Raw genomic sequence first — 27,749 nt, 5'->3', positions numbered from 1 at the left:
GAAGCAGACGCGTGCGCATGCGCAGTGACTCTCTGTGCTCCCCCTCGCTCGTGCCGAATGGTTCAGTCTAAAGATGGCGGCCTCCATCCTGCAGCGCTGTCTCTTTCCCGTACAAACCTTTTCCAAATGTGTTAATTACAGATTAAGCGGTGAGTGTCACTATTAATGGATTGTCATAAAACTGTCATGCTTACGTCAGACAGAGATAGGTACAGAAGTATGTGCTCTAATCTTTAAGATAGACGTCTAGAGATGTGAATGAGAGGTGAACGCTAATGACACAAGATCACGTGTAAGTTAAATGTTTGTATACAACTCGGGTTTTTGAGTGATGATCATTATATATATAATATGTAACCTGACGATTCTGTAGCACAATGGCGTTATAATAATCATATTTTCCATATGTTTGTAGTGAGTAACTTCATTTATATTATTGATCACATTATATGATTCTGATTCACAAGCTCTTAATTCGATTCGAATTCAATTTCGATTCATTTGGAGATATATATATATCAGGTACTGTAGATGTCTCTCTCTCTCTCAACTAATGATGCAAACTGTATAGAGAACCCTGTCACTATAATATTACTGGTTAAAATGAATAACAGAGTCCAAATTTCATTGCTTTTTATTTTTTTAGATATGTTTAATAATCAACACATAAGGAAGTATTATGATATAATTATATTTTTACTCTATTTTAAATATTTAAAAGGTGGCTGTAATAAAATATTGTTTTCATGACAGATTTAAAGGTTAGATCACCCAAACATTTAAATTCTCCTATAATTTACCCACCCTTAATAAAGGTCTTCTGAAGGGAAGCCATGTGTGTCTGTAAGAAAATTATCCATATTTATAACTTTATAAACTATAATCACTGGCCGTACGTGAGTCTAGTTCCGGCGGAAGAGTGACCTCTGACCTGACGCATGACGAGTGACCTCTGACTCAACGCATGACGAGTGACCTCTGACTCAACGCATGACCTCTGACCTGACGCGTGACCTCTGACCTGACGAGTGACCTCTGACCTGACGAGTGACCTCTGACCTGACATATTAACGAACACAGAAGCGCAGAGGATAGAGAAAAACAAAACACGCATTAGAAGGGAAATGTGGGAGGAGCTTGAGTTTGTTGTTTGAACCGCGAGAGCCGTCTACGCTCGTCGGGTCAGAGGTCATGTGTCGTGTCAGAGATCACTCGTCATGTGTCGGGTCAGAGGTCATGTGTTGGGTTCATAAACACTAGGATGGCTTGAGGGCGAGTAAATAATTGGATCATTTACATTCTTGGTGAACTATCTCAAGTTCTCAGCGCTGTCATAATAAATGTCCGACACACCGTCAAAATAAAAGTCCCACTTCCGCACATCGGCCAAACAGGAACACGTATCGGTATTTTAAAAACAGCAAATATCGGTAGGCCACCAATCACAATGAGGATCAGCTGAGAGTAATATTCTGATTACCGCATTAAAGTGTGTGTTGGTTTCAGTCAGAAGATGTTTGCTGTCCTCGGCGTACACTGACACGGCATTATGGCAACAGAGGCAGAAGGACCCGCAGGACCTCGGTGAGACTCTCAGCCAATCATGAAGGAGAACCACTGTAAACGAGATGATGTGTGTATCAATGTGTGTATTAATGTGTTCTGCAGGACAGCTGGCCTCTCTGATGGACAGAACGTATGAGAGGAAGTTTCCCGTCAGCTCTTTGGTCATCGGCAGGGTGAGAGAGACACAATATTATTATATTACACTTATTTTACACTATATTTGCACGTCGCTTCTGTATGTGTATGCATGTGAAGTTGCTTGTGGTTTCTCAATAATGTTTTTATTAGTATTAATAACAGAGACCAAACAACACACAAAACACTTTATTTTAAGGTGTCCTTAGGCCTGTCACGATAACAGATTTTGCTGGACGATAAATTGTCCAAGAAATTATCGCGATAAACGATAATATTGTCGTTCTGAGACCATTTTCATTTAATATAATTATAATGGCATAATAATGCAGGTACACCTCTTCAACGATCTATAAGCTTTTATTTCTGAAGAATATTAAACATTGAAAACGGAAAACATTTTAAATATCCAAAAAAATGAACAAAACAACCAAAAACAATGAAAGCAATGGACTCTTAGTGTCTGTTAACAAAATAAATGTCTGTTAATAAATAGAATGGATGTAAACAAAATTGCACTTAAAAAAATATTAAACATTAGGCTTTAGACATTAGGCATAAATAGTGATACATTCCATAACAGGCAAAACTGACAGTTAGGACCTTTGTAAACAAATAAAAAAAAGCCTCAACAAGCCATTTCGCACAATTTTGCACTGTTACTCCTGTTACTTTCTCAAGTGATTGTGTACTGTCGGGAAGACGGAGACGCACTTTATTGCGTGTATGATACGCACTGAAAATACTTGGTTAGGATTAGGGGTGCGTATTACACGCCATAAAGAGCGTATCATATGCACGCAAAAACAATTTTTGGCGTATAAATGGCACGAGAAATAACATTCGTGGTATAGATACGCATTTTCATGTGATCGGGCTCGCTGTCGCAACTCACAAAGCGTCTTCTCTCTCTCCCGGCAGTCGCTGCAAACAGTCCCGCCGGCGCTTTCCCATACAAAGACCATGTGACTGACAAGCGCCGCGGCGCCGTCTCCCCACACAAAGACCATGCAACTGACAACAAGAGGGTTCACTCCTCCTATACACTAAAGAACCGAGCGAGAGTGGTCATCCAGTCTCTTTGGTAGAGAGAGAGAGACGAGGAAAACAAACAAGCATGCAAATGGAATTATCGCGGCCAGAAAAATTATCGAGCTCATTTTTTTTTATCATGCGATTAATTGACTTATCGACTATCGCGACAGGCCTAGGTGTCCTTGTTACATATGTTACATGTACTTACCATAGTAATAACAGTAAATAATGCATAATTACATGCATCTATCTAACCCTCAACCTAACCCGACCCTAACCCTACAGTAAGTACATGTAGTTCATTAATATTACTCAGCACTTAAATATATAATTACACTGTAACAATGACACCTTAAAATAAAGTGTAACCAATAAAGGGTTGTCAATAACAAAAAATAAACGAATTAACTTTAAAAAAGGAGGAAGATACATCACATAAACAAGAAAAATAATCATAGAATCACAAATATGCAGATCTTTAAATTCTTCTGTCATGTAAATGTTTGGATGATGGTTACTTATGGTTTAATATGTTTAGAATAATAATCAAACTGCATTTTTCATGACTTATTTAACATAAAATGGTAAATGAAGTAAATGTTTTAACATGTGCACGTCTTGTATAGTTCATAGACACTTTATCATCAAGAGAAGAAGTTGATCAAGCGGAGTATTACCTATATAAGTGAGTATTACTCTTCAGATCTTTAAATATGTTCCTGTCTGCTCAACACTGCTCTGGAAAGTTGAAAATAAAATATAAGATTATTGGAGTATGTCTTACATGAAAATACTATTTCAGTCTCTCTACTTGGAGAATTTCATTTTTAATTCAATACTAGCAGTTTCTCATTTTCAAAAATGTAATTTTGTTTTGTTCATGTCTCTTACAGTGTAAGCCTATTACTTTATTTATTTTTTTACTTGGAATCATATGTAATATAATAATACAAATTATAATAAAATAGGCCAAGATGATGATCTTTAACCCTCTGGTGCTTTTCGGTCATTTTTTACCATAAAAGGTAACGGTAATAATTTTTTACTTTATCAGAATGGTATGAGACTTGGTAAAGGTTTTGCCATTTGCTGGAAACTTACAAAAAAAATCATTGACAAGATTCGAAAAGATAAAAAATGAGGCATTTGTAATGAATGGGAGACGAATTTCCTAGTGGAAGCTCATTTTATTTAGATATCAGCGTAAAATTTATCTGGCTTTCATTTTCTCACAGTTTTAACGTAAAACATGTTTTGGAAAATATAGATTTCATTTTATATAAAAATATGAAAATATTATTTTGGTGCATATTATTTTTCATAACAATAAAATGGTTCATTTTTTTTAAACTTTTTCCAGTTCAGCAATAATCTGCCAAGTGTCGTCTTTAAAGAGAGACCAAACTTCAGTCTGTGATCCAAAGCACTCAAGATTTATGAGAGTTTAAGTAGGAAATTAAATTTTTAGGTCAATGCTCAAAAAGTGGCACCATAAATTAATCAATACCATAAAATCCCCTATAAATACAAAATATTAAATAAAAAACATCATTGAACTGAAATATAGCACATTTCATTGAAATAAAAAAATATTTCTATAATTTTTGAGATGCCATGCGAGGAGCACCAGAGGGCTAATGCTCTGAAAATGAAATATAATATAATGTAGTGTAATACAATATAATGTAATATAATGTAATGAAATGAAATGTAATATAATATATTATAATATAATGTAATATATGATATAATATAATATAATCTGATTAAACCCACAAACCTTCATTTCATATGTGGAAAGATCTTTGTTTATAACAGTGGTCTTTCTTTTTTTTAATATTCTCTGGAAAAATGTGAATATAAACTGCACAATTATTGCGATTGGGTCGACTAGCGATGATCAGAAGACTGATCAATAACAGTGACAGGCCTGTTTCTAAGTGAAGAGTGTTTTCCTGAGGTGTTGGATCATTTGCGGTGTGTGTGTGTTCTCGTCAGGTTTCGTCACAGTCCGAACTGCTGGTACCTGCGGGACTGGAGCGTTCACAGCTGGTTCCGGCAGTGTCTGAAACACGGAGCCCGAGATAAAGCCCTGTACACCCTGAAGAACAAGGTGTGGAGAAGTCCACGCATGCTTTCACTTCACCGATGAGTTAAAGTCTATGGGCTCTATCACACACACACTGAGGGCTCTATCACACACACACTGAGGGCTCTATCACACACACACTGAGGGCTCTATCACACACACACACACACACACACACACACACACTGAGGGCTCTAACACACACACACACACACACACACACACACTCAGAGGCGAACCAACACTGTGTGGGGGCCCCAGGCAAAATTAATCAATGAGGCCCTTGTTTTAATATATATGTATTTTATATATGTTTTATACACTACGTGCGTGCGTGTGCGGTAGGCTAGTCGAGATGGCCATGCCTAAAGGACAGTGAGATGTATCATCAGGCTCCTGTGGTAATATATAATATATACACTTTAGAATAGATTTGTTTTGTTAATACATCTTAATACATCTACACAAAACATCTAAAAGAGCATTTGTTTTTAATTTTTACAACGTTTATTTTTTTAATTAACGAAAGGTCAATCTTCATCTTTATAACAGAAGATGCAATTCAACAATCTTCAAGATACAGTAAATCTTCTAACGTGTAACAGATTGTCACCTTAAAACAGTAATTTAAATTACGTGGTGGAACAATGCTAAATAGAAATATATAGTTAACATCTTAATTTAATCTTATTTATTTTTTTAGTTAATAATTAAATTGTTTTTTAAAGCTATTAGTATTTTTTTCTACTAATACTAATAGCACGTTTATATTAATTTCTGCTAAATACTGGGTGAATGGAGGAATACATGCTGCGCCCAAGCGCATGCATAAATCTCGCCGCAAAAGCAGGCTAAATATGTCTCACATAACGAGGCATTTTAATTTATTCTAAATTAGTGATTTCGACCTCCTCGAGCTTTTATTTTGGCACTTCCAGTTACCGGCATTTTAAATTTGCATATTAGTTAAATATTTAGTTTCACTCGTAACATTTAGATTCAACATTTAGATTTAGATTCAGCATTTAAATGTAACATTTAGGTATAACATTTAATATTTAGATTTAACTATTTAAAATATCTCTAAGTTGACAAATATTGTTGTAAATGTGCTAAAAAGTGACATACCAAAAATTCATAGGCCTACCAGTTTTTTAAACATTGTTTGAAGCTAAATGTGACAAAATGTTGCTGTTATTTTCAGCGTGCTGCAAACATATCTTCATTAATTTCTGCTGTAAAGTGCATGTGCCTTTAGAAAGAAATTCATCTTTCATACCATAGGGATTACATAATCAGATGATAATTGCTTTCCATTCAAATTTTTTCGTTTAAAAGTGGACATATCCATATATCATGTAGGCTATGTGAGGCTACTACGCCGTGTTTCTGTTTATTTTTGAGACACGCTCCAGTTCACGGAGACCACAAAAGCGCGCCCTGATTGTTTATTTTATTTTACGAAAGCACAACGTTGACTTGTTATTGTGAGTTTACACAAGTAAAAGTACTAGTTGCGACTGATGCATCATTCTTTTCTGTATGGACAAAAATATAGTATTTTTTTAGTCATTTCCACTGTTTATAGCAAAATGCAAGTAATCGCGTTGCCGCCTCATGCAGTGCCCTGCCAGACGGATAAGTCCTCTTCGTGTTTAACAAATCGAATCATGGATTTTCTACATACCCGCGAATCGCTGCTCCGGTTTGAAAAAGGCGGCTGAGGCGAGACGGTAAAAGCATAACCAGTGTAACGAGAAAGGGGCCCCATTAAGGGGGATGCAGAGCTGTCGCTGCGGCTTTATATTAACATTCCTGATTATTTGAATGATCAGCCCTCGGGGGGCCCCCTTAAAATGTGGGGCCCCAGGCAATTGCCTGGCTTGCCTGCCCTATTGCGGCGCCTCTGCACACACTGAGGGCTCTATCACACACACACACACACACACACACACACACACACACACACACACACACACACACACACACTGAGGGCTCTATCACACACACACACACACACACACACACACACACACACACACACACACACACACACACACACTGAGGGCTCTATCACACACACACACACACACACACCCACACACTGAGGGCTCTATCACACACACACACACACACACACTGAGGGCTCTATCACACACACACACACACACACACACACACACACACACACACACTGAGGGCTCTATCACACACACACACACACACACACACTGAGGGCTCTATCACACACACACACACACACACACACTGAGGGCTCTATCACACACACACACACACACACACACACACACACACACACACACACTGAGGGCTCTATCACACACACACACACACACACACACACTGAGGGCTCTATCACACACACACACACACACACACACACACACACACACACACACACACACTGAGGGCTCTATCACACACACACACACACACACACTCTGAGGGCTCTATCACACACACACACACACACACACACACACACACACACACACACACACACACACACACACACACACACACTGAGGGCTCTATCACACACACACACACACACACACACACACACACACTGAGGGCTCTATCACACACACACACACACACACACACACACTGAGGGCTCTATCACACACACACACACTGAGGGCTCCATCACACACACACACACACTGAGGGCTCTATCACACACACACACTGAGGGCTCCATCACACACACACTGAGGGCTCCATCACACACACACACACACACACACACACACACACACACACACACACACACACACACACACACACACACAGCTTTAACCTCGCGCACGAGCAGATCCGTTTCCTCGCTAGAGAAACGTTCAGTTTTTCCGCTTGCTAACTCCTCCATGTGAATAGCGAATCCGCCGCGGCGTGAGCGCAATTGGCTTTTGAAGGGAATGTGAGACGAGACTCTTGATTGGTTTATTGCACGTTACGCCCAAAACACACCCTTTACTCGTTAAGAGAATAGAGACATAACACACCCATTATCCATTAAGAGAATAGAGACGACACTTTTAGACCAGCGCCGGGAGCGCCGACCATTTGTCCCGTCGTCAAACTAGCAGAAGTGGATTCGGACACGCTCTAAGTGCACTTGTGCTTTAGACCACGAGCTTAGATCATTAAGATAGGGCTCTATGAGTGTTAGATCATTAAAATAGGGCCCTATGAGTGTTAAACATGTATGTTTCGCTGATCAAATGTGTTGTTGTCTTGCAGGTTCAGTTCGGCATGTTTCCTGACGACTTCACCCTTAATCTCCTGATCGACTCCTTTATAAAGGACTCAGACTTCAAGGGTTTGTAATGCTGTTGTTTGCCACATGAATCCCGTGTAAGTTCATTTGTTTGGCTCATGAATCCCACTTTGCGTGTTGAATCCAGGAGCGTGTTCAGTGGTGGAGGAGGTGATGCTTCAGGAGGCGTTCGAGCGACTCTCCACACAGATCCTGTCGCTTCACGCTCTCAGCAAATATCTGGCAACCAAACCTGAACTCAGCGTGAGTCGAACAGCAAAGAAATGAGCTTCTACCTCAGTGTTTCTGTCTGGGATTCCTGCACAAATATCTAAACATTCTTTTACTGGTGAAGAAAAATCACTGAAGATATTAAGATTAAGATATTTAAATTAAATTAATTTGTGCTTAAAGCAAGAAAAATAAAAATGCTTGTGAGGCCAGAAAAACCAAAAAAAAACATTTTTGTTACTTGAAACTTTAATATTAAAAAAAGGTGAATTGTATTTCCCATCTTCGTTTGGTTTAACTTGTTGTACTAAAATACATTAAAAATTAGATAAATGAATAAAAACTGTTTAACCCTCAGAGGTCGGAGATCACGCCGGCGTGATCTGCTCGCTTTTTTCCTTATGAGTTGAATTGAGACCCGAAATACTCTTTTGAATTTGATTTTACAAAACAAGTTTCATACATCAATCGATTCTGTTAAATGTGTATTATTTTTGTGTATACTCACAATAAAAACAAAGTGCTGTGCTTTTTGCCAAAAAAAGAAAAATAAACACGAAGCGAGTTCTGCCTTCTCTCTGCCAGTGTAGTCCATTCTGAAACGCGTCCGAAAATGAACAATAACTCAGCGAATACTCAGTCAAACAGGCATACAGTCACACAGGCATGAAGCTTGAATTCTCTTCTTTTTAATGAAGTAATTTATATAAAAAACAAATATTCTCATCTTGTGAAATCTGTATTAAAAGAGAGCGATTCCAGTCGAGCTAATTACATCTAATTCAGATGTAATGTGACTCCGCCCACGGAGAGCGCGCGCTATTCAAACGCAAATGACTGAGGCAATCCGCGCAATCCTGCGAACGCCCCCATATCAGCGCGAGAAAACACAAGTTTATTCAGATCATTACTTGTTTACACCGTCTTGCAGCTGTGAGGAATAATAATGGAAAATGTCCCCCAGAAGTGCGGGTATATCGAGGAGCGAGCTGAGGAATACTAGTAAGTTTTTTTCCTTCTCACGTGAATTTCTTCACGTGGGTTTCTGTTTATGAATGAATGAACGGCAGAGATGCGCGCTGTTTACCACAGCTGGCAAAGACAGTTTAAATTTAAATCGCGTGTGTGAATGAATGATGATGTTTCAGCAAACTGTATTGCTATACTGAGATGAGTAAAAATCGACTGAAATATGTTGAAATAAAATGTAGGCTATTTGTATAAGCAACGTATTAAACTGCAAATTAACAATATGCCCTAATATTTCATGAAAACAACGTTACAGTCAAGCGAAATATGAAAGTAATGAATACATAGATAAAATGTAGGCCTATAATCATTTTCTTTTTTTACAAAGAAAGAGTACACTTGAAATATTGTTGAAATTGTAATATTGTTGTAATTGTAACCTTTTTAATAAAATGGCAAAACATATTTACAAGATAGATGTAAGCAAAATCTTAAATGGTCAATATAAGTCTTCTTCTAAATATCCTTTGTCCTTGCATTGTGGCTCAGCCAGTTTCACACCTGTGTGAATAGCTCATCATTATACAGAGTCATTATGCAGAGTGGGTGTTCTAAGTTGTAAACCACTCCTCGTTCACGCCTCCTCGCATATTGGCTTTCCAAGCAAAACCTGTTTTACATCAATTTAAATCAATGTATGGTTTTATGTGAACGATAAAGCAAGACTATTTTCACATGATTTTGAAGAAAAAACACTAGGCGAGGACATCCATTATTCAAAAGTCTTATTGACACATATTTACTATGTGTTTTGTGGCCTTATTTCAGAAATTTTAGTTTTTAGTTTTTTCAATAACCATGCATAAACATTATTCTCTCAAAAATGAAAACATGTACATACACGTGGCTCACATATTATGGTAGCCCTGTTTGTGCTTTATAGAGTGAATTTACACCTTTGCCATTAATATGTTTATAAGCAACTGAAAAAAGCACAAATGTCAGGGCATGTCAGAACATCTCAAGGGCCCCAAAAACAGCTCAGACCCCAGAGGGTTAATAAAAACAAAAACATAGGAGAAAATGACAAAAACACATCAAATTTCTACTAATTTAACTGAAATTAAAATAGAAAATATTAATATGAAATCTAGTTCAAAATATTAATAAAAAACAAATCTCAATTGTACTAAAATAACACTGATTTGTTCTTAAAGGGGTCCTAAAATGCCCTTTTCACAAGATGTAAAGTAAGTCTCTGATGTCCCCAGAGTGTGTGTGTGTGAAGTTTCAGCTCAAAATACCCCACAGATATGTTTATATAGCATGTTTAAAAATCGTCACTTTTTGAGGGTGAGCGAAAACGCACCGTTTTTGTGTGTGTCCCTTTAAATGCAAATGAGCTGCTGCTCCCGGCACAGGGGGCGGAGCTTCAAGAGCTCACGTGTTATCAGCTCCTTTTACCTCACACACACACACACACACACACTGAAAATTTCAAAAACTTTTACAGTTTTTGAAACAGAAAGATGGAGAGACTCAAGAAGAAGTGACAACATGTAGAAGCAACAGGACATTTCTGAATGTTAGTTGATGAATTTATGTAGCTGATGTGTAGTTATCTTCTAGTCCTGAGCATATTCTGTCTTGATAATCTATAAATCGTGTTCCGGGGGCGGGGTTTATGTAAATTTTAGGGTTTGTGATGTCACTAATCCCTGAAGAAGCTCATTATAGTTCCTACCAGCCATTTGTTGTAGTTCTTAAAAAGCGATTTCTGTAAAAGTAAATATCTCCCTTTGCTTTGAACTTTGAGCGTTGTAACTTTAAAGATGTTGTTTATGCTCAAACAGGAGCATTACACACTAACTAAAGTTAGAAAAGTGAAATCATAATCAACCACCCGTTTAAGAATGTTTAGATATTTGTGCTGGAAAACAAGAGGAAGAATATATATTTTGTGTGTGTTGTAATTGTGAAATGCCGGCTGTGTGATCGTCCAGTGGCAGGAGGAGAGGATCATGGGAGCGTCTCTGATGTTGGTCGGACTGAAGCAGGAAAACTCCGTCGGCTTCAGCGCTCGACTTCTGGGACTCGCTCTCATCGGTGTGTGTCTTACACAACTACAGCGTCACTGCACAAACATCTAAACACTCTTAAATCACAAAGTGACTGAAGATGTGAAGGGCGGATGGGAGTGTGTTCTGTGGAAGCTCTGTGGCGATTGTTGAATTAAAACACACACAAAGCAACAGCTCATTTCCAACAGGATCAACATAATTTACCAAGAGTGGATCATGTTCAGTGCAAATACATGAGTTAAATAATGGCGCAAACACCAGCCAATCATAGTCAGTCATGTGATTTATTACATAAATGTTGTGTCTGAAAGGGAAACTCCTACAAACGCATATGCATGTTGGGTGTGATGCATTACTCAGCAAGTCATTTAATTACTTTTAGTAAATTAGGGGATTAACTTTATTTTTTCTGTCATTTAATTACAGTCACTTCTGATGTAATTGCATTAAATACTGTATAATGACCAATTCTATAGAAAACAATAGTGGATTTAACATCAAAATGTAGCATCTAATGTTAAAATCTATGTTTTTTAGATTAAAAATAATTTATGCAATTTTATATTATTTATTTGAAAGATTTAAACGAGCTGTTTCATGCATTGCTCAGCTGGAAGAGGTTGATTGAAAGTAATTAGCAATTACTAATTAGTAATTAGTACAGAAATAATGACTTTTTGTTTTAGAGTAACAGATCCTGGTTTAAGATATTAGTAAATCTGGAGCTTTGTCCTGATATTTTATGAATTAAGTGAAGTGTTTTTTTTTGTTTTTTTTTACTTCACAATTTTTCACTTTTTATACTTTTTCCAGTTTTCTCAGCCATATTCTGCCATTTAAGTGTCGTCTTTAAAAAGAGACCAAACTTCAGTCTGTGATTCAAAGCACTCAAGATTTATGAGAGTTTAAGTTGGAAATTTTATTTTTAGGTCAATGCTTGAAAAAAAAAAAACCTATATCAGTACCATAAAATCCCCCATAAATACAAAATATTAAATAAAAAACAATATTGAACTTCAATATAGCACATTTCTTTGAAATAAAGACATATTTCTGTCTTTTTTGAGCTTCCATGCGAGGAGGTAATGCTTTGAAACTGAAATATAGTGTAATATTGTAATCTGTGATGTTGTGCAGGTAAAGTGGAGCTGTCCAGAGGAATCCACGCGGTGTTCCACCAGATCCCGCTGATGTGGACCCCGGGTTATCTGGCACGAGCGCTCGCCCTCATCGACACTGTGTGCTGCGACTTCACACACGTCAAGTTATCTCAGGAAGTCGTGAGTATCTCAAACCAGATCTGAATGACTGTAATGAGGGCTTGCCGTCTCACATATCTATCTCGCCTGAGGGAGAAGTTTAAAGAGAATCCACATAAATTATGCTTTTTGAAGTTAACGTTTGGGATCACTGAACATAAACTCTCTTCTGGAGTCGATTAGGATGAGAGGAGAAGCTTTAGATGAACTCCGTCTCTCCATCTTCATGTTACTGTTTGATCAAGCTCCAGCTCTTCTCTATATCAGTGTCAGTGTTCCTGAACTCCTGAAACGCCTCCATTAGTCTTGAGTTTCTCCCGGGAACAAACACGTTACAATATTCTTCATTATAATAATTCATGCGCAGAATAAAGGGGTGGGGCCTGGTTGAGTTAGTTAGTAGTGTTAAACTGGCGGTTATGGTAATTAGGGGCGGGACTTTTCACAAACACACTCGAAGCGCTCGGCCAATCACAACACACTGCTCCAGACGACCAATCAGAGCATAGTGTGCTTTTCAGAAGGAGGGGCTTCATAGAGACAGGAAGTGAACAGAGCGTTACTGACAGACTGGGAAGAGAGGAGCCGCAACAATGAAGATTATGAGGAAAATAATCAACATTCATAGTTAAAATTCTGACTTAAATGAATGACAAAAAAAATCATAAAAATGAAAAAAATATGACACATACAAGTTGCAACTTGAAAGGTCATATTCTTAAATAAAAAGTTGAAATTCTGACTTTCAAAATTATGACATACTAAGTTGAAATCACAAAAAGTCAAAATTCTGAAATATGTGGTCATGATATTAAATATAATTATGATATAAAAATCATAAAAATGACAAAAAATTCTAAACATATCACATACACATCAAAATGATGACATACAAGTCGAAAATTATGACTAAGTCATATTCTTAAATAAAAAGTTGAAAATCTTACTTAAAGGTATAGCGGAGGATTTTCTTTTTCCGGGTGGGTAGTGTAAACTATTGGTCCACCTAAGTGTCAATCATTCTGGTGATATGTTTACGTAAGGCCGTCGTACGTGCTCGTCCCTTAGTTTTCGCTTTCTGCGCATGCGCACTTTCAGGTGTTTATGTGTGGTGAGCTGGAGCTCAGCCATTCATTGAAGCTCGCCGTTTCATCGGGTCCTTTGAAAATGTCTTAGGGTCGCAAGAGAAAAAGTTTGTACGAACTGTATGAGAAGAAGAGAAAGGCCTCAGAAGAGAGAAACAAGATCAGAGTGTTTTTGGGAGATTGTTTCACACGATGGCGTGCGCTGAAAACACAGGTTGGGCTTCCCACTGATGCCTCAGTCGCGAAGTTTCTACTCGACAGGTAAAGTTTGGCATGCTATTTGGAGAAAAAGTGCACATCTTCTTTTGGAAAGTAATCTTGTATGAGCGATGCCGACAGCAACTTGTAAACAGAGCGTGCACGAGGAGAACCTTGCACACGTTTAATAGGCGTTCCCTCTCGGGAGCAGGTAGAGTGTTGCGCATGTGCATTTTTTCAAAAAGTGGAGAGGGCGGTTCTTATCTAAAATTCGGAAAGATCCTCCGCTATACCTTTAATGTCAATTTTTACATAAAAATTCAAATTTATTACGTTTATGAGAAGTTGAAAACTAAATTATGATTTAAGCCGAAATTATGACAAAGTATATTTAAAAAGTTAAAAAATTTGACATTAAGTCGGAATTATGATATAAAAAGTTTAAAAAAAATTCATTCTGACTTAAATGAGATAAAAAAAATCATAAAAATTACAGTAAAAAGTATGACACATACAAGTTGCAATTATGACTTAAAAGGTCATTAAGTCAAAAATTCTGACTTTCAAGATTGACATAAAATTATGACAAAATAAGTTGAAATGACAAAAAGTAAAAATGATGAAATAATCAGTCATAATTATGATATTAAAAACTCTAGATTTTTAAATAAAAAGTTGAAATTCTGACTTAAATGTCATAAATTACATTAAAAAAAAATCATAAAAATGACACACACCGAAATGATGACATAGAAGTCATAATGCATGAAAACCTGTTCTAGTAGAGACTGGAAACATCATCAAGACTTTGAGAAGAGGCATTAAATCAAAATGGCCTCTTGACTGCATGATGAATTTAAACCTTGAATTATTCACTTTGATTAAACTCATCTGCAAATGAAGAGATGTAAAGCAGTGTGATGTTCCTTCAGCTGGACAGTGTGGAGAAGATCCTGCAGGATCTGTCAGAGATTCCCGACGGACAGATCTCAGCGAACGACAGCGATGAGGAAGATCGTCTCGAGAGACTCAAACTGCCGGAGTACATGAAGCGCTTCAAGGTCAGCTTCCCTCACATCAAATATCATCAACATTTATACTGTACATTCTGAACATTTATACTGTACATTCTCATAAACACCTTCTAAACTTTCTCAGAGAGTGTGTTAGTGCTTGTCGGATCTCAGAGGAAACTTAATGAATGAAAACATTATTAACAAATAACAAACAAGCATATTCTCAGGTCTCGAAATGATGAACATGATCTGATAAACCTGTCGCACTCAATCTCAGTCTCTGATTGATCATTTACACTCTTTTATCAAGTAAAAGTCTTAATAAAGTATAATTGTACAAACATCCTGTCAAATCTGCACTGATTTAATAAAGTATTATTACACTTTATTAATAATAATGATGTTTTTAGCAATATTTCAGCTGGACTGAAGCAGTTTCGCTTTACTTGATTATCCATTATTTTTTCAGAAAAATCATGAGTATTAAATATGATCATCAGGCTTTTGAGGAAGGTTTATTTGTTCATCTCTCAATCATCATTATATTGCAATACATGTTTTAAAACTACAGAGCTTTGATCATCAAACTAAGCATTTAAATATCATCTCACTAAGACATTATTGGCAGATATTAATATTTATATGCATTTTATGTCAATATTCTGCTATACTGTTATAAAGATCTCATTGATTTACATTACAAGTATCAGAATTTCATATAAATATCAGCATCTGCAGCATATTTTGCTCAGTTTTAGTCTCTGAATAAAACTAAGATGTTTTTTCCTCCATATTCTCACGATATCAGACGATATGAGCCAAATTTGTGCTTAAAACAAGACAAAAAACAAATATCTGCCAATGGAGTCAGAAAAATAATCTTGTTTTCTGTTTGAATTAAGATTATATTTCTGAATCCATTGTCAGATATTTGTTCTTGTTTTAAACACAAACTCACTTCATTTTGACTCATTTTTCAGTCTTCATATCTTCAGTCACTTTGCTTCTTCTCCAGTAAATATGATTTTGATTTAAGAATGTTTAGATATTTGTGCTGGAAAACGAGACAGAAACACTGAGGAAGAACTTTTTTTTTTTTGCAGAGTTAGTTTTTCCAATGTTTTTGTTTTGTTTTTAAAATAGTTTTTATCAATTTAGTTACAAATATTTTTTAGTACATACAACTAAACTAAACAAAATGGGAAATACAATTCAGCTAGTATATATATATGTTACCGGCAAAGTGTGAAATCCCGGTATTGTATAGAATGCCTAGTGTTACAAACCCTAGTTAGTCTAGAAGGAATAAGGCGTGCAACATTAAAACATTGAATGCGTACTGGAAAACATCTCACACACAAACCAATTTAGTGTAAGAAAAGTGATTATTTATTACAATGAGAATCAAGTCAAGTCAAGTTTATTTATATAGCGCTTTTCACAACATAGATTGTATCAAAGCAGCTTCACAGTATTAAATTAAAACAATACATCAATGTTTGTTTCTAGTGGAACGTCCACGTTTGGTAATGCTGATCAATAGTATTGTTGATTGATTAATTAAATTAAATATCCCCAAATATCCCCAACTGAGCAAGCCAAAGGCAACAGTGGCAAGGAACCGAAAAACTCCATCAGGTGACCTAATGGAGAAAAAAAAACCTTGGGAGAACCCGGGCTCAGTCGGGGGCCAGTTCTCCTCTGGCGTTTATGAACTAGAGGTCGGATTTAACTGTAAGATTAAAAGTATTATATGAATGCCTGGCTTTAATCTAGTTTTAAACTGGGAGAGCGAGTCTGAGCAATGAACAGTATCAGGAAGGCTATTCCAGAGTTTTGGAGCTAAATGTGAAAATGATCTCCCTCCTTTGGTGGATCTGGATATCCTAGGTATGACCAAAAGCCTCGAATTTAGTGACCTTAAAGAGCGCGATGGATTATATGGCGATAGAAGATCCGTTAAATAGACTGGAGCTAAGCCGTTTAGGGCTTTATAAGTCAGTAGCAATACCTTGTAATTAATACGGAACTTTATAGGTAACCAATGTAGTGATGATAAAATTGGTGTTATATGATCATATTTTCTTGATCTAGTTAGAACTCTAGCGGCGGCATTTTGGACTAACTGTAGCTTGTTTAATGAGGATGCAGGACAACCGGCTAATAAAGCATTACAGTAATCTAGTCTCGAGGTCATGAATGCATGAACTAACTTTTCTGCGTCAGAAACTGATAGCATGTTACGTAGCTTAGTAATGTTTCTAAGGTGGAAAAAGGCTGTTTTTGTAACATATGAAATATGATTTTCAAAAGACAGGTTACAGTCGAGTATAACACCCAGGTCTTTTACTGTAGAGGATAAAGTAACAGGACATCCTACTATGTTAAAGTTGTATTGTAAGAGGTTTTGTGGGCGTTTTTTTGAACTGATAAGTATTACCTCTGTCTTGTCTGGATTTAATAAAAGAAAATTGCGCGTCATCCAATCTTTTATATCTTTAACACACTCTGTCAATTTGGATAATTTAGCGTTTTCATCCGGCCGTGATGAAATATATAGTTGAGTGTCATCAGCATAACAATGGAAACTAATTCCATGTTTCCTTATAATATTTCCAAGAGGCAGCATATATATTGAGAATAATAGAGGGCCTAACACAGATCCCTGCGGCACTCCATAGTTTACTGGAGTTATGATCGATTTTTCTCCATTTAAATAGACAAAATGGTAGCGGTCAGATAAGTACGATCTAAACCAGCTTAATGCTTGTCCTTGAACACCAGTATAATTTTGCAGTCGATCTAAGAGTATTGTGTGATCTATTGTATCGAACGCCGCACTAAGATCAAGTAAAACTAATATTGAGATACAGCCTTGGTCAGAAGCTAAAAGTAAATCATTTGTGATTTTAACAAGCGCAGTTTCAGTGCTATGGTGCGGCCTGAGTCCAGACCGAAACTTTTCATAGATGTCAATTTCATGCAAGAAAGAGCCTAGTTGAGCGGACACAACTTTTTCTAGTATTTTAGACATAAAAGGTAGATTTGAAATGGGTCTATAATTTGCTAGATTATGTGGGTCTAATTGTGGTTTCTTAATGAGAGGTTTTATAACTGCCAGTTTAAATGTTCTTGGAACATGACCTAAAGATAAAGATGAGTTAATAATATTGAGGAGAGGCTCTTCCACTACAGGTAACACTTCTTTCAGTAGTTTAGTTGGTATAGGATCTAATAAACATGTTGTTGTTTTAGATGAAGTGATACGTTTATGTAACTTTTTTTGATCTATAGTTGTAAAGCACTGTAATTGTTCTTGCGGGGTGATAATCGCGTCGGAACCGTGGTCCTGCACGCGGGAGTGAACGACATCAGGCTGCGCCAGACGGAAGTTCTGAAGAAAGACTTCAGGAATCTGATCGATACGGTACGCAGCACATCGCCTGATATAACGATCATTGTGTCAGGACCGCTTCCCACGTACCGTCTAGGACATTACAAGTTTAGTAGATTATTCGCGCTAAATGAATGGTTAACGTCATGGTGCAATAAGCAGAAACTGCTCTTTGTAAATAATTGGAATCTGTTTTGGGAGCGTCCTAGGCTTTTCCGTGCTGATGGCTTACACCCAAGCAGATTCGGAGCGGATCTTCTGTCGGATAACATCTCCAAAATGTTAAATACCTTTTGACTAGTAACCAAAAGTCCAAATCATAGTCTCTGCTGCACCAAATTAACTGATATAAATAATAGTGTCGAACATTGCATAGAATTTGTGTCTATTCCTTGTTTAGTGCGATCAAATCATAAATCTACTGCAGGATCTAGGAAAAATCTAATTGTTATTAAAACAGAAAATGTTGCTATTAGTAAACAAAAACAATTTCTAAAGCTAGGTCTTTTAAACATTAGATCACTCACACCTAAGGCAGTTATTGTAAATGAAATAGTCACAGATAATAGCTTCGATGTACTTTGCCTTACTGAAACCTGGCTTAAACCAAATGATTATTTCGGTCTAAATGAGTCTACTCCATCAGGATACTCCTATAAACATGAGCCCCGTCTGATTAGTCGTGGCGGCGGTATCGCAACAATCTATAGAGATTTTCTTAGTGTTACTCAGAAAACGGGTTATAAGTTTATTTCATTTGAAGTACTTGTACTAAATGTTACGCTCTTAGATGCTAAAAAAACATCCCTATTTTCTTTAGCCTTGGCTACCGTATATAGACCGCCAGGGCCTTACGCTGATTTCCTAAAAGAATTTGCAGATTTTCTCTCAAACCTATTGGTCAATGTCGATAAAGCATTAATTGTTGGAGATTTTAACATACACGTAGATAATCAAAATGATGCGTTAAGGGGCTGCGTTTATAGATTTATTAAACTCCTTTGGGGTCAAGCAAAACGTTACCGGACCAACTCATCGTTTTAATCATACACTCGATTTAATTATATTACATGGAACCGATCCAACCGATATAGATATCATTCCACAAAGTGATGATGTCACTGACCATTACATGGTAACTTGCATATTACGTACCCCTGTAATATATCATGCTGCGCCGCGTTATCGATTAGGCAGAACAATCCTTCCATCCACCATAGATAATTTTTCAAATTGCTTATCGGATCTGTCTCAGATGTTCAGTGAACCCAAACAAACAGATGAACTAGAGGAACTAACCAGCACCATGAGCACCATTCTCTCTGGAACACTGGATATTGTTGCACCTATTAGACTAAAAAAGGTCAGAGAGAAAATTAAAGCACCAAGGTACAACAATACTACGCGTGTTCTAAAGAGAGAAACCCGTAATTTAGAGCGTAAATGGAAACAAACTAATTTAGAGGTTTTTAGAATCGCTTGGAAAGACAGTACGTCACTTTATAAAAAGGCCCTAAAAGTAGCCAGGGCTGAGCACCTCCGCAATCTAATAGAAAATAACCAAAACAATCCTAGGTTTTTATTTAACACCGTGGCTAGACTAACAAATAAACAAGCGTCACCTGAACAAAATATTCCGTTACAGTTTAAGTAGCAATGATTTCATGAATTTTTTCACTGAGAAAATAGAAAACATCAGAACCACAATTGTAAACGTTCAATCCTCAATCGCGCCTTATAACTCAGCCTCGATTATCACCCCGCAAGAACAATTACAGTGCTTTACAACTGTAGAACAAATAGAGTTAAATAAACTTATCACTTCCTCTAAAACAACAACATGTTTATTAGATCCCATACCAACTAAACTACTGAAAGAAGTGTTACCTATAGTGGAAGAGCCTCTCCTCAATATTATTAACTCGTCTTTAACTTTAGGTCATGTTCCAAGAACATTTAAACTGGCAGTTATAAAACCTCTCATTAAGAAACCACAATTAGACCCAAATAACCTAGCAAATTATAGACCCATTTCAAATCTTCCTTTTATGTCTAAAATACTAGAAAAAGTTGTGTCTGCCCAACTGGGCTCTTTCTTACAAGAAAATGACATCTATGAAAAGTTTCAGTCTGGGTTCAGGCCGCATCATAGCACTGAAACTGCGCTCGTTAAAATCACAAATGATTTACTCTTAGCTTCTGACCAAGGCTGTATCTCAATATTAGTTTTACTTGATCTTAGTGCTGCGTTCGATACTATAGATCACACAATACTCTTAGATCGACTACAAAATTATACTGGTGTTCAAGGACAAGCATTAAGCTGGTTCAGATGATACTTATCTGACCGCTACCATTTTGTCTATTTAAATGGAGAAAAATCGATCATAACTCCAGTAAACTATGGAGTGCCGCAAGGATCTGTGTTAGGCCCTCTATTATTCTCAATGTATATGCTGCCACTTGGAAATATTATAAGGAAACATGGAATTAGTTTCCATTGTTATGATGATGACACTCAAATCTATATTTCATCACGGCCGGATGAAAACGCTAAATTATCCAAATTGACAGAGTGTGTTAAAGATATAAAAGATTGGATGACGCGCAATTTTCTTTTATTAAATCCAGACAAGACAGAGGAAATACTTATCGGTTCAAAAAACCGCCCACAAAACCTCTTACAATACAACTTTAACATCGTAGGATGTCCTGTTACTTTATTATCATCTACAGTAAAAGACCTGGGTGTTATACTTGACTGCAACCTGTCTTTTGAAAATCATATTTCATATGTTACAAAAACAGCCTTTTTCCACCTTAGAAACATTGCTAATCTACGTAATATGCTATCTGTTTCTGATGCAGAAAAGTTAGTTCATGCGTTCATGACCTCAAGACTAGATTACTGTAATGCGTTATTAGCCGGTTGTCCTGCATCCTCATTAAACAAGCTACAGTTAGTCCAAAATGCCGCCGCTATAGTTCTTACTAGATCAAGAAAATATGATCATATAACACCAATTTTATCATCACTACATTGGTTACCTATAAAGTTGCGTATTAATTACAAGGTATTGCTACTGACTTATAAAGCCCTAAACGGCTTAGCTCCAGTTTATTTAACGGATCTTCTATCGCCAAATAATCCATCGCGCTCTTTAAGATCACTAAATTCGAGGCTTTTGGTCATACCTAGGATATCCAGATCCACCAAAGGAGGGAGATCATTTTCACATTTAGCACCAAAACTCTGGAATAGTCTTCCTGATACTGTTCGTTGCTCAGACTCGCTCTCCCAGTTTAAAACTAGATTAAAGACGCATCTCTTCAGCCAGGCATTTATATAATATTTTTAATCTTAAAGTTAAATCCGGTCTCTAGTTCATAAACGCCAGAGGAGAACTGGCCCCCGACTGAGCCTGGGTTCTCCCAAGGTTTTTTTTTCTCCATTAGGTCACCTGATGGAGTTTTTTGGTTCCTTGCCACTGTTGCCTTTGGCTTGCTCAGTTGGGGATACTTAATTTAATTAATCAATCAACAATACTATTGATCAGCATTACCAAACGTGGACGTTTTACACTAGAAACAAACACTGATGTACTATTTTATTTAATACTGTGAAGCTGCTTTGATACAATCTGTATTGTGAAAAGCGCTATATAAATAAAGTTGACTTGACTTGACTTGACTTTTACTTAACGTAGCGTGTACGTGTTGTAGCGTCTGGACCAATCAGACACACACAAATTATTCATTTATTTAATGAATAATCCAGCAAACTCACTCTCCCAAATAAGGCCTGTGAAACGTTCCCCAAATGAAGCTAACACACTGGCAGGACGCAGTGTCTTGTTACAGGACACACACTGAGACTGAGTTTTACGACCGAAAAGAATGTCCTGAGACCTGTGACTCTCACTTAAATTCTTGCAGAGGAAGAGAAATAAAAACCCTGTTAATCCTATATATATTCTATATATAACCACTTGATAAATGTGTAAACATGTATCTAATTTTCCCATCTCATGATTTTCCCTTTTATGTGGCGTTTGTATTCTTGTAAACTCAATTGGGTTAATGTTTCAGACTTTGAATATTATGGTTAACCAACATTATATGTGCGGCATGTTTGGTCTCTAAAAAATCCAATCTTCGTCTCCGATTTGTTAATTTACATTACATGTTGCTAACTTTGTGATGCATTAGTATTATAAGAATCTTAAAGATTCTTTTCTTAAACACCCAATGAAAGTACATATTCAAATGCCCTGCTAGAACACAAAGGGTCGTAAAATTTCCCTCCAAAGGAAAATCTTCTCATTGGCCCTTGCACCTCCAGAGGTTGTGCCATCTTCACGCTTTAAAGTCACTGATCAGCTTTTAGCTCTCGCTTACTCCTTTTCTGAAATGCTGACGTGAAGATGATGCTGAACTAGAAGCTTCTAAGGACCCTCCAAGCTTGTGCCAGGCTGCGGCCTTGTCTTTCCATTCACCAAATATACTCTGACTACCACTGGTTCTCTCTCATCAAGACCACATCAGCAAAGATCAACTGGAGCCTCAACAAATTGCATCAGGACGGTTTAATTCAAATGGGCGAGACATGCAAGTATCAAAATTAGTCTCATTATTTGATACATTAAGTATCCTTACCCCTTTAAAGAAGGGCATGTTAGAACTAAACTGATGGTTTGCTCAAGGCTGTTGATCTGCTGAATTTCAAACAATGCTATAACTTCTTGCTTTCCTGTATTCTGCTTCAGCTCTTTTTCCCTTGGTAAACTGTATGCATGTATGTGTGTATGTTAGAGTAGTTTAAGTGTTTAGACTAGTTAATAAAATCTTGTTCATGTTACACGTAAAGTTGTCCGTGTCTCAAGCTCATAACTGGAGTCACTAATCATTTAGATTTTTGCTACTGCTCTTAGTAGTACTGTAAATTAAGAAAGACATCTCCCATGCCCCGGAAATGTACATTTCTTAGAGTTAATAAACAATTAATCCTGAGTGTTCACGGGACAAACAGGCTAATTGATTGTAATATTAATTTACGACAGTAAGTTAATTATATTAACTGATCCAAATATTCATAATCAATTATAACCAGTTATTATTGATTATTAATATTTCATATAGAGCTAATTTGCTACAGTGTCGAACGATGGAATCGCCGATGATCACAGCATCGCGTTCTGTTTCGCGAAGAGGTGAGAAGCGGTTTTGTGTGGATATCTCGAAAACCGGGAGGGTCGGAGAGAGTTTTCTTGGTCTAGACCTGACTCGCGTCTTCCGCTGCGGAACCACCCAGGCTTCGTGGTGGCGTGTTGGAGCCGGAGTGAACGAGACAATGGCTGATCGCGACCTCGACGCTCGGGCCGATGCTGAGAAACGCACGGAGTAGATGAGGTCGGAGTCAGCGGGTTAGTAACGTTAATCTCTGGTTTGTGTGCATCGGCGCGTGATGTTTCAAGAGCCAAACGCCGGTCTATCAGCTCGGCCTGTCTCACTAAAAGGTCGTGGATCTGTTTCTCAACAGCTTCCAGCTCAGACTGCAGTGCGTGAAGTTCAAATGTGTCTTCACCTGCACCAAAAGGTAGACTACTTACATCTGATATATTCGCCATTTTAACAGATGGATAGTAAGTTAAGTTAGCAACGACGCTACCATTGATGCTATCAATATTAATACTAATTTATGGCTGAAGTCTTGGATATAATCCGTCTTTTTAGTGGTACGGGTGTAGAGTAGACGCACGATAGGCAAAAAAAATGTTTGTTTGTAAGTGAGTGTGGAGAAGACGCGTTCAGCCGTGATCCAAGGGAGTAACCTTGGATCAATATGACAAGGACACCTCAAAGTAATTGATTATACTATATAAACAATTTATGTAAAGGTAAAGGTTCACAAAAGGAAAAAGGTAAAGAGAAAAGAACTAGACCGTGCCAAATCAAAGAAATAAGTAAAACCAAAACCAATCTTACTAGAAAAACAAAACGACATATAATCTGACTAAATTAACACTCAACAGGAACAGAAACAAAAGATCTTCAGCGTCAACCTATTCCAAAATAACTTCAAACCAGCCTTAGGACAGATTAAGGAGAACCTTAATCGTTGGTCTACTCTGCCCCTGTCCCTGGCTGGACGTATTAATTCAATAAAGATGGTAACGCTACCCAAGATCTTGTACTTATTTCAAACAGTCCCAATCTTCATACCCAAATCATTCTTTAAGGAACTTGACAGGCACATCAGTACATTTATATGGAACAAAACTATACCTCGCGTACGGAAAACAGTTATTGAGAGACGTAAGGAGAATGCTGGACTAGCTCTATCAAATTTTTTATACTATTATTGGGCTGCAAACATTCACAAATTAGTAATATGGTATGGAGCTTCTATTGGTGGGAGTAGTCCGAGTTGGTGTCTAATGGAACAACATTCATGCTCGTCCGTCTCTTTGGCCTCAATGCTGTGTGCTCCACTGCCAGTGGCAGTGGGTGCACATACGGACAATCCTATTGCAAGAGGCAGCTTACGCATATGGACCCAATTTCGCAAACATTTTGGTCACATACAGGCTTTGGTGTCTATGCCTCTGTCCTCAAACTTTCTTTTTAAGCCATCGCTTATAGATACGGCCTTTCTCACCTGGGCTAGATAAGGCATAAACAGTGTGGGAGATCTTTTTGTAGATGGCACGTTCGTTTCTTTTGACTATTTGGTTAATGAATTAAGTTTACCAAAAACACACTTTTTTAGGTATCTTCAGGTCCGTGATTTTGTCCGTTCCCAGTTTCGTTCATTCCCCTTAAAACCAAATATCGGCCCTCTTGATCATTGTCTGACGGTCAAGCCCCATCTCTCAGGTGGTGTCTCCCAGCTGTATACTGCTATTCAGGCCATGAAATGCCCATCTCTTCTGTCTCTTAAGGTACAGTGGGAGGAGGATCTAAATACAGAATTGACGGATGAAATTTGGCAAAGAGCTATACATAAAACATACACATCACAAAAAAATCATGGACATGATTCGAACAGGTTAAATGTTCTGTAAACAATAGTCACACTTGAGCTCCTCGCGGTCTGAGATGAGCGCATTAGAAATGAGTGAGACGAGTTTCCTCTAGTGGAAGCGTTTGGAACTGCAGCCGAACTACATCTCACTGAACGCTCATTTACTGAGATATCAAACTCACATTTGGAACACAACTTGTTTAGATTTATGGCTTTGATTTTCTCACAGTTTTAGAGTAAAACATGTTTTTGAAAATATATATTTCATATAAAAATTGAAAATAGTATTTTTGTGCATTTTTCATAACAATAAATGTAAAATTCTGTAACTTTTTTCAAGTTCACTTTTTAAAACTTTTGTCACTTCAGCAATAATCTGCCGAGTGTCGTCTTTGAGAAGAGATCAAACTTCAGTCTGTCGCTCTAAAGCGTTCAAGATTTACCACAGTTTACGTTGTAAATTAAATTTTCAGGTCTATGCTCAAAAAGTGAATAAATGAATTATAAATACAGTGTAAATATAATTTAGTACCATAAAATCCCCTGAAAAATACAAAATATTAAATAAAAAACATTATCGAACTAAAATAAAGTACATTCATTTCATTGGTTACGAATATTTGGATATTTGTGCTGGAAAGCGAGAGGAAGAGCTGTAATCTGTGATGGTGTTTCGCCAGGAGCTGAAGGATCGTCTTGTGGCTCAGGATCAGACGGACCCGAGGAGCCTGGAGTCGCTGGTGTCGGCCCTGACCCGGGACACACTGGCGGCCTGTGAGGAGTCGGATCTGGCCCAGTACCGGCAGACGGTGTGTGACTGGGAGGCCGAGAGACACCAGCTCATTCAGAGAGAGAGAAAGACGAAAGAGGAGCGTCTGAACAAACAGCGGGTCGGTGCGGCCCAGTGACCGACAGGCATTGTTTCTCATGTTTATTGGGTGGATTGAGATAAAGATTTGTGTGTTAATATTATTTGGATTCTTTTTCAACGGCCTGTAAATCTGAACAGAATAAATAAACTATGAAAATACTTTTATTTAGTCTGTCCTGTCACACTGTACGCACTGAAATAACAGGATTTAGAAGGCGGTCTATATACGGTAGCCAAGGCTAGAGATAATAGGGATGTTTTTCGAACATCTAAGAGCGTAACATTTAGTACAAGTACTTCAAACGAAATAAACTTATAGCCCGTTTTCTGAGTAACATTGAGAATATCTCTATAGATTGTTGCAACACCGCCGCCACGACCAATCAGACGGGGCTCATGCTTATAACAGTATCCTGATGGAGTAGACTCATTTAGACCGAAATAATCATTTGGTTTAAGCCAGGTTTCAGTAAGGCAAAGTACATCGAAGCTATTATCTGTGACTATTTCATTTACAATAACTGCCTTAGGTGTGAGTGATCTAATGTTTAGAAGACCTAGCTTTAGAAATTGTTTTTGATTACTAATAGCAACATTTTCTGGTTTAATAACAATTAGATTTTTCCTAGATCCTGCAGTAGATTTATTATTTGATCTCACTAAACGAGGAATAGACACAGTTTCTATGCAATGTTCTACACTAGTATTTATATCAGTTAAATTGGTGCAGCAGAGACTATGATTTGGACTTTTGGTTACTAGTCAAAAGGTATTTAATATTTTGGAGATGTTATCTGACAGAAGATCCGATCCGAATCTGCTTGGGTGTAAGCCATCAGCACGGTAAAGCCTAGGACGCTCCCAAAACAGATTCAAATTATTTACAAAGAGCAGTTTCTGCTTATTGCACCATGACATTAACCATTCATTTAGCGCGAATAATCTACTAAACTTTTCATGACCTAGTCGGAACGTGGGAAGCGGTCCTGACACGTGTCGAACGATGGAATCGCCGATGATCACAGCATCACGTTCTGTTTCGCGAAGAGGTGAGAAGCGGTTTTGTGTGGATATCTCGAAAACCGGGAGGGTCGGAGAGAGTTTTCTTGGTCTAGACCTGACTCGCGTCTTCCGCTGCGGAACCACCCAGGCTTCGTGGTGGCGTGTTGGAGCCGGAGTGAACGAGACCATGGCTGATCGCGACCTCGACGCTCGGGACTGATGTGGCAAAATCAATAGTTAACAAACAGCATCAGGCATAAGAAACATTCAGAGTCAAATTGTATTAAAGAGAAAAAGGTTTATTCTCTTTAAGAGGTTTGTTCACAAAAATACCGCGACAGCTACCTCGTGATAGGAACAAGACCTAATCACACAGAAACCAGACAGTCTTTTATACAGTCTCTTCTCCTGTAATTTTCCTGCTCCCCCCGTAAAACCAGATCGAGACAATGGTTCTTCAACCCTCTGTCTTTCCTGAATAGGAACTCGTTCATGCCAGGTGACATACATG

General features: G+C 37.6%; 1 protein-coding gene across 2 annotated transcripts; it reads left to right on the top strand.

Annotated features, from left to right (window-relative positions):
* Window positions 1-26,401, top strand: mrps27 (mitochondrial ribosomal protein S27). Of its 2 annotated transcripts, none has more exons than XM_081349270.1 (11): window positions 1-149; window positions 1,507-1,584; window positions 1,669-1,739; window positions 3,363-3,421; window positions 4,735-4,849; window positions 8,093-8,171; window positions 8,257-8,372; window positions 11,312-11,414; window positions 12,527-12,669; window positions 14,864-14,992; window positions 26,046-26,401. In XM_081349270.1, exons 1-11 carry the CDS (start codon window positions 74-76, stop codon window positions 26,271-26,273), a joined length of 1,197 nt encoding a protein of 398 aa, XP_081205396.1. In that variant the 5' UTR covers window positions 1-73; the 3' UTR covers window positions 26,274-26,401. The 2 variants fall into 2 exon arrangements, with proteins under 2 accessions (XP_081205396.1, XP_081205397.1); XM_081349271.1 differs by having other exon boundaries at window positions 65-292.
* Window positions 26,402-27,749: the final 1,348 nt, after the last annotated feature.

The sequence above is a fragment of the Scardinius erythrophthalmus genome (genome assembly GCF_964197995.2).
Source record: "Scardinius erythrophthalmus genome assembly, chromosome: 20".
Taxonomy (NCBI): Eukaryota; Metazoa; Chordata; class Actinopteri; order Cypriniformes; family Leuciscidae; genus Scardinius; species Scardinius erythrophthalmus.
Note: the sequence above shows the minus strand (reverse complement) of the source record. Positions and strands in the feature narration are given on the sequence as shown.

Excerpts from the sequence above, each read along its gene's own strand:
- mrps27 (XM_081349270.1), top strand. The coding sequence starts at position 74 with ATGGCGGCCTCCATCCTGCAGCGCTGTCTCTTTCCCGTACAAACCTTT. Across the intron at positions 1,740-3,362 it reads GCTCTTTGGTCATCGGCAGG|TTCATAGACACTTTATCATC; the intron begins GTGAGAGAGACA and ends CGTCTTGTATAG. Across the intron at positions 8,373-11,311 it reads CAACCAAACCTGAACTCAGC|TGGCAGGAGGAGAGGATCAT; the intron begins GTGAGTCGAACA and ends GTGATCGTCCAG.